At 42.1% G+C, this 7,186-nt stretch overlaps 1 protein-coding gene and 1 long non-coding RNA gene across 2 annotated transcripts in view; both read left to right on the top strand.

Moving 5' to 3' along the window:
- Positions 1 to 6,980, top strand: part of MYZAP (myocardial zonula adherens protein) — a 56,739-nt gene extending 49,759 nt beyond the window's left edge. The window contains exons 13-15 of the mRNA XM_017827542.1: positions 4,195 to 4,881; positions 5,534 to 5,756; positions 6,695 to 6,980. Coding sequence (XP_017683031.1) covers positions 4,195 to 4,881; positions 5,534 to 5,756; positions 6,695 to 6,832 — 1,048 coding nt within the window. The 3' untranslated portion in view covers positions 6,833 to 6,980. The remainder of the gene's footprint in view (positions 1 to 4,194; positions 4,882 to 5,533; positions 5,757 to 6,694) is intronic.
- LOC108503522 lies at positions 12 to 2,364 on the top strand. Its single transcript, XR_001876857.1, has 2 exons — positions 12 to 79; positions 2,141 to 2,364. It is a non-coding gene; the product is annotated as an uncharacterized LOC108503522 (long non-coding RNA).
- Positions 6,981 to 7,186: the final 206 nt, after the last annotated feature.

Below are 7,186 nucleotides of genomic sequence, written 5' to 3'. Positions count from 1 at the left end.
CATTCCAGCCCTACCTCAAACACTGCAACATGGAAGGAACACAAGAAAACAAGGTGATAGCAGCCATCTACTACTCAAGGTATGTGAACGTTTTCAAAAGAAAAAGGGACCTGATGGTTTAAAGAGAAAATAGGTAGAAGTGAAGGTTTGTGAGGTTACAATATTCTGTAAAGGCAGGTGGTGTGTGGGCACTGGAATGATCTGACAGTGGCTTCCCATATGTAAACCAGTATGTTGATAGCTGTCAGTATATATAGATCTGCTTTTAAATTGCTTGGGGCTTTTTCTAGAGAAATAATGTTAAGGGAGGGATTTGTGGGTTTTTTAAAGAAAATGAATTATTATGAAGGTGAATCATGCTGATAAAAAGGGGTTTTTTTCCTAAATGAAATAAAAGATAATTAAATTCCAAGTACACCATTTTTTCCTGCTATTTTGGGGGTAGTTTATTTTGTCTGTGTGGCTTGTTTCCTCTCCTCCTGCCTCTTAATATTTCCACCTAGGAGCAGAGAAACCATAAAAGTAATGCCCCCCCTCCCCCAAAATCTACGTTCTAAAGCCTCTTTTGCCCCTTTTCCTAATGAAAAGAAGTAACATTCTATAAAGTTGAACTTTTCTTGTAGAAATAATACTGAATTGCCTAGCAATTCCAGCCATGCTATTGCAGAATAAATTATATTCAACTCTAGATACCTAGTGACAGAAAACAACTCACCAAAACCTAGTAACGGCTCAAGATAATGTCCCGAGTTAGGAAATGTAGGAAAGCCTACTATGTAAAAAATATTAAATCCCCAGTTTTGTTACATATTTAGCTCACCTAAATGCTGATCAGATATTTAAGTGATACAAAATAAATCCTCTAATCAAACAGGCCAAGAACACTCTGAGGGAAACCATAAAAACATGACTGTGCACTGCAAATCGTGACAGTCTGTCAGTCTCCCAATAGAAGAAAGAGTAAAGTCCTAAAACCAGACTTTCTGTAGGATGTGATTACTCATGTTCAGAGTGGGAGCAGTGAGGATTTTCCTGCACACCTGTATTTCACCCCAGGGGCAGCAATGCCTAAGGATAATTTTCCTCAGTCCCACAAGTGCCCCATACTTCTGCTCCTTGACTGCAAAAGCATAAATCCATTTTTCCTTCTTCAAATTTATTCCTAAATTGATACCATCTCAATTACAGTGTATTTAGATGCTGCCCACCTCTTTATAAACAAGAATATATTTGTTTCTGCACCTTCCAAATTTCAGCTATTTGTTCATCATTTTGGAACTGCAAACAGTATTTCAAAATTTAAACTCCCTAGCTGTGAAGATGAGCAGTATTCCTTTGCAGTGACTTTGAACCAATACAGATTTGGTGAATGGTATTCTGTGTGAGATACAGAAGGATCTTTAGTGAGATACAGCACTTTAGTCAGTTTTTGCTCTATTTTTTCCTATGTTTATGCAGTTTAGCACATAAGCTGAAACCCACTGTAAATACTGGCATTACTTTCCTGTACATGTCATAAAGCAGCTGAACATCTTGTGAGTGCAGAGCAGTGGTCTAATGAGATTGTTCCTTCTAGACTTCCACTTTCCTGTGGGCAGAAGTGATTTCCATGCTCAGCCTTCTCACCTTCTCCTATCTCCAGAGGAGAAAGGCTAAAAAGCAGGATCAAATCTTCCTTCTGCAAGAAATGTTCAATAGATGGCATAACTTAACCCTGCATTACAGAAGCAGCAATTCAAAGGATTTGTGTCCTTCAACAGCAGGGGATCTCCTGGTGTGAAAAACTCAGTGATTTCCTCTTCCCTGAACTTTTAGGCAAAATTCCCCAAGGGATTTTCCACAGGAGATGATCCAGGTTGTGAGTAACAGGCAGTGAAATGGTCTCTTCAACTCGTCACTGAGCAGCTTTTCTCACCCTGGTTGTGGTGTTTTTTCCATGGGCAGCTGCCTACTTGATTAATCTCATTTTCCCCCGGCCCTCAGCCTTTCCCTGGGCCGTCCAGCTGCGCAAACAAAGGGCAGGCGGACATTTCGGAGTGCTTCCTCCTGCAGTCCCTCCGGGCTGGGCCTGCCTTCGTCCGGCTCGTAAAACAACCCTCTTAACAGCCTCTGAGAAATGTGCCTGTTCTCTATTGCTCAGGTTGAGAAACCTCCACTGGGATCAACTTAAAAAAGCTGCCAGCTGCCACCTGGGAGCCCCCACTCACTGTGACCTCACTGCTATGGATGGAGTGGCTTCCTAAGGATGCTTGTGCCAGTTCGGAAGGTCTGGAGTTAATGTTATACCCCAATCTGAGCTTCTGTGTTTGGTCTCTGTATCATACATGAACAAGTTAAAAAATAAAGGCCATGTAAACACTTTAACAGACCTCTGAAAAGTAAACCTTGAGCCCTTAACATGAATTGTCATTCTGCTAAGGGCTGCTCAGACACATGGAAACAGCACAGCTCTCACCCATGGAAACATCAACAGGGGAGACATTTCAGCCTTCGCAGCTTTTTGAGTTCGCTAAGAATGCTGAGCTCAGGGACAAATCCTGCCTCTACTCTGCACAGCCTGTCACACCCAGGCTGACCTGGAATTGTTTCTGGGATGCTGCGTTTGTGCAGTAAGGACTCCGTGACTCCGGGATGTGCGATGAGCCTCATGCAGCTGGACCTGCCCACACTGATACGGGCGGAGCACCGTGTCAGGCACGTGTGACCCTTCAAATACTGTGGTAAAATTGTGCTAATTATTCACTTTAAAAAATGTGTCTGGAACATATCCATTCTAAGGTTCATATTTCAAAAGGGAAAGTAATAAAAATTTAAAATAATGTCTAATAAATGTAGCACAACACAGGCAAGGAAAGATGAAATCCCTGGATTTTAAAGTCATATATATTGGCCAAAAACAATACCAGAAATTTCCATAATAATTTGTTTCTGCAGAAAAAAAAAATATTTTCAGACTTTATTGATTCCCCCAGTAAAAAGATGTCAAAAAACTTATGACAGAAAGATACCAGATCAGTGTTGGGGAGGGGGAAAAATCAGAATCCTGAAGGAATTCTGAGGGGTAAGAAGCAGAATTACTGCCAAAAAACATTGCTAAAAGATGTCAAATTGGTCCCCAAAAAAATAAACAGCCTTTCAGCTGCTTCTCCGCAAGTATCACAGCTGCCATGTTCGCTAGGAAATAAAACACATTTCCTCAGCTGTTGTTCCCATTCTCCAAACCACCCAACTCCATCCCTGGTCCCCCCTCGGGGGGCCGTGTCGGCCTTCGCGTTCCGAGCAAGTCGGGCCCTGCCGCCGTGCCGTCGCTTCCGGCAAGATGGCGGCGCCCATGTCGCTGCCGGGCGGGCGCCGATGGCGGCGGGTCCGGGGCTGCGCGGGCGGGCCCTGCCCGAGCTCCGGGACATGCTGCGGCGGCAGGAGCGGCTGCTAGCGGACAGGTGAGGGCGGGCGGGGCAGGCAGCAGAGGACGAGCCTCTCCGTACTGCGGGACCGGAGAGGCCGCACGGACCGCCCGGCGCTCCGGCTGCCGGGAATACAGGGAGTGCGTGCCCCTGTGGCCCCGCGGGCAGAGGGAGGGAGCAGCTGTGCTGTGAGGGGAGGCTGAGGGAACTGGGGTTGCTCCGCCTGGAAAAGAGGCTTCGGGGCGACATAATTGCGCCTTTCCGGTATATGAAGGGAACTTGCACGAAAGATGAGACAAGACTATTTACAAGGGGGTGGAGTGACAGAACAAGGGGGAATGGCTTCACACTGAAAGAGAGTAGGTTTAGATTAGATATTAGGAAAAAATTCTTCCCTATGAGGGTGATGAGGCCCTGGCACAGGTTGCCCAGGGAAGCTGTGGCTGCCCCACCCCTGGAGATATTCAAGGCCAGGTTGGATGGGCCTGGAGCAACCTGGGAATAGTGGAAGGTGTTCCTGCCCATGGCAGGGGGTAGGACTGGATGATCTTTGAAGTCCCTTCGAATGCAAACCATTCTGTAATTTTGTGATTCACTCAGTGAAAACACGTGGTTGGGCTGCGGGTGCTTTGCATCTTAACATTTTCAGAAATCTGGAATGTAAATAAGAAGCTGATATCAGAATGTAAAACCTCCCCCACTGGCTATTCTAACAAAACACTTCTGTATCTCAGATTGAAATAGGATTGTTTACACTATGGTGTTTTTGTTTTTTTTTTTTTGGTCTTAGGAGGTTCATTTCTAGGCTTCCAGATAAGGGTAAGAAGATCTCTGATTTTGCTGAAAAGCTGAAGCTTGCCATTTTGCAAGAGGAGGAACTAGCCAGGACTGCTGAACTGTTATGTGCTGTCAGGTTGGAGTTTCAGGCAAAACAGGAGGAAATTAATACAAGCAAACAGGAAAACAAAGATGCACTGAACTGTGAAGATTCATCAGACTTTAATGAAAACTCTAATATTAAAGAAATTTCTGAGATTCCTTCCAAAAAGCAGGAGGCAGAATGTATTGAGGAAGATGCCACAAGTACAGCTTTGGAAAATCAAAGGACTCAGAGGAAAAACGATGAAGTAAAGACTGTTAGAAAAGATCAGAGTCACTCTGTTGAAGTTGTCTCCACGTCAGCCACGAGCAGTCATCTGAAAAATGATCAACACATCTCTCAGAGCAGTACTGAGAATGGTACAGAAAGTGCATCTACTTTGAATGACAGCAAAGACACTCTGGTTGATGCCTTTCAAAAAATTACAATTGTAGATGGAGATAACAGTGAAAAAATATTGGAAAAAGGGCAGAATGTGGCAAAACATAAGGGCAATGTGTTTGGAAGCCTGTATCCCAAGACACCACATTACATTGAAGTTCTGGAGGCTCGAGCCAAGAACCCAGTCATAAAGAAAAGCAAATTTAAAACAAATGCGTAAGTATTATGGGATAGAAAAACCTTTTGTGAGATAATGTGTATAAAATTGGAAATGGTACAGAATAAGCATGATGGCTTTATTTTCTAGTCATAATTAAAGAGAGTCTCATGACACAGAGAGTTAATATGTTTCTCTTTAGCATTAAGTGCCACAGAATCTCAGTATTGAGCAGTGGCCTAATTCTACCCATTTGAAACAACTGTCATGAACCTTCACAGAACTTCATAGCCTAAGCTGCAGAACTATGAAACAATTGGCAAAACTCCTGTATATCAATTCTAGAATGTGTAGACTTTAATAGCAGGAAGTCTTTTGCTTTTCCTACACTTCTAGGGAAGTTACAGTTCACATTGTCTGTACTGGGAGCAATTTGTACTTCACGTGACTCCCAAAGCATTGGTACTTCAGCTTGCTAATAAATTGCCATACCTGGTTTGTTCACTGCCAGGTGTAAATTGTGTTATTGTCTCTCTGCAGAGAAACAGTTGTAGTTTTTCTGAGTGCTGCTTGTTTTTCATTTGTGTGTGTTTTCATAGTAGTTCATATTTCTTTTCGACTCTTGCACGTTAAAAATAAGTTTTGGAACTGAAGGTGTTCAACGTTGTGCTGCAAGTTTGGGTCACAACTTAGGTGTGTTATGTCTTCCAGATTATCAGGAGAGCACAGTGGGTCATCTCTTGGTTCCTCATCCAGTCGATCCCCTGGGGGACTTGGCTCTCCAATTTCTGCTGAAGAAAGACGACTCAGAGATAAGAAACATTTGGATGATATCACAGCAGCTCGACTGCCACCACTTCACCACTCCCCTGCTAAGCTCTTACCCATAGAGGAATCCATAGCAATTCAGATACAGCAAAAAGAAGCTTATGAGGTATGAATTTACTGTTTGGTCTGAAAAGTAATTATAGCATCAGGATCACTCCTAAAAAAGAAAAGATAAAGGGATATTTTGATGCTGATGAATTGAGATGGGCAGACTTTGAGGAAAGGCACTTTGTCTTGTATTTTTTCTTTTAATGATATAATTAAAGAATTTATTAATGCCTTCTGAAACTGTTGTTCCTACATTAGACAAAATCTTTTTGTGTTGATATGCTAAGCTTACTGCACTTATTTCACCTCTGACTAGAAATTAAATGTATACCTTGCCTATTAGTCTTTAAAGAGTTTTTTGCCCTTGCATAAATGAAGGCCTAGCAGTATTTGTTATTCTTATAACATGCAAGTATCTGAGTTTGCCTTTATTTATGCTGTGTCTGAAGAATCCAAGTTCTGAGGTTCTTCAAATGCTGTTGTAATGGATTTTGACTTTCTAGTTAGTGTCAAGCTAATGTTTAAATTAGACACTATTGTACAATTGTTTGTTGCTGCTTATTGTTTTAAAAGCACTTGCTACTTTCATCATCTTTAAGGGAGGCAGTTTATTTGGAAAATGGAGACATTCTTTGCTGAGGTTGCTGAAAGACCAGCATTGCTTTTGCTACGTGTTTACTGTGCACAGTTGCTCTTTTATGTGAACTGATTTTGTTCTGTAAAAACTGACATTAGTGTATCAAAGGTGAGGGCTGCCACATGGGGAATCTTAACTCTTATAAAAGGGTCTTCAATAATACATAATAGCACAGTTATGTATAAGTGTGAAAAGAAACCTGGAATTTCTTTGCTAGTTACTAAAACTTTTAATCAAACCCACTCTGGAATTGCTGATATTATGATGTCAAATTTATACTTTAATATATTAATTTTTCTGTGACAGTGACAGATGAACACTTTTTCTAACTTGTGTCCTTTTTTTTTTTTCTTATGCAGGAAATGCAAGCCAAGCTGGCAGCACAGAAGCTTGCAGAGAGACTGAATATAAAAATGCTCAGGTTTGAACCAGAGGGAGAGGCCTCAATGCAGTACAGAGAAGTGAGAGATGAAGACTATTTTTCGGCAGAGGACTGAATTCAAGAAGGGATGTCTGAGGATGCACCATGTAACTGATCTTTGTGCAGTACTTCTTAAAACCCAAACCTGAATATTGAGAATGCTTGATCTAATAATTTTTTTCTTAAAATTTTCACATTACAGCTATAGGAAGGGTTCAGTGTAAACCTCATAAATATACTTGTGACTAAGTGGTAACCTGAGTGCTATTTGGGCACTGTTTTTTCAGCACTTGGGGCTGTTAATCCTTGTGGAATGCCCCACAGTGTTCAGCTTTAGCAAAGTGAGCTCTTTAATACCCTTTTGCAGGCTATGATGGCTCACCTACAAGAGGAGGTTTCTTCTGTGCAGAAATGTGGTTGCAGAGGGCAC

The sequence above is a fragment of the Lepidothrix coronata genome, unplaced genomic scaffold, assembly GCF_001604755.1.
Source record: "Lepidothrix coronata isolate B3197 unplaced genomic scaffold, Lepidothrix_coronata-1.0 Scaffold140, whole genome shotgun sequence".
Lineage (NCBI taxonomy): Eukaryota > Metazoa > Chordata > Aves > Passeriformes > Pipridae > Lepidothrix > Lepidothrix coronata.
The sequence above is the reverse complement of the archived record's forward strand: the minus strand, read 5'-3'. Positions and strand labels throughout refer to the sequence as shown.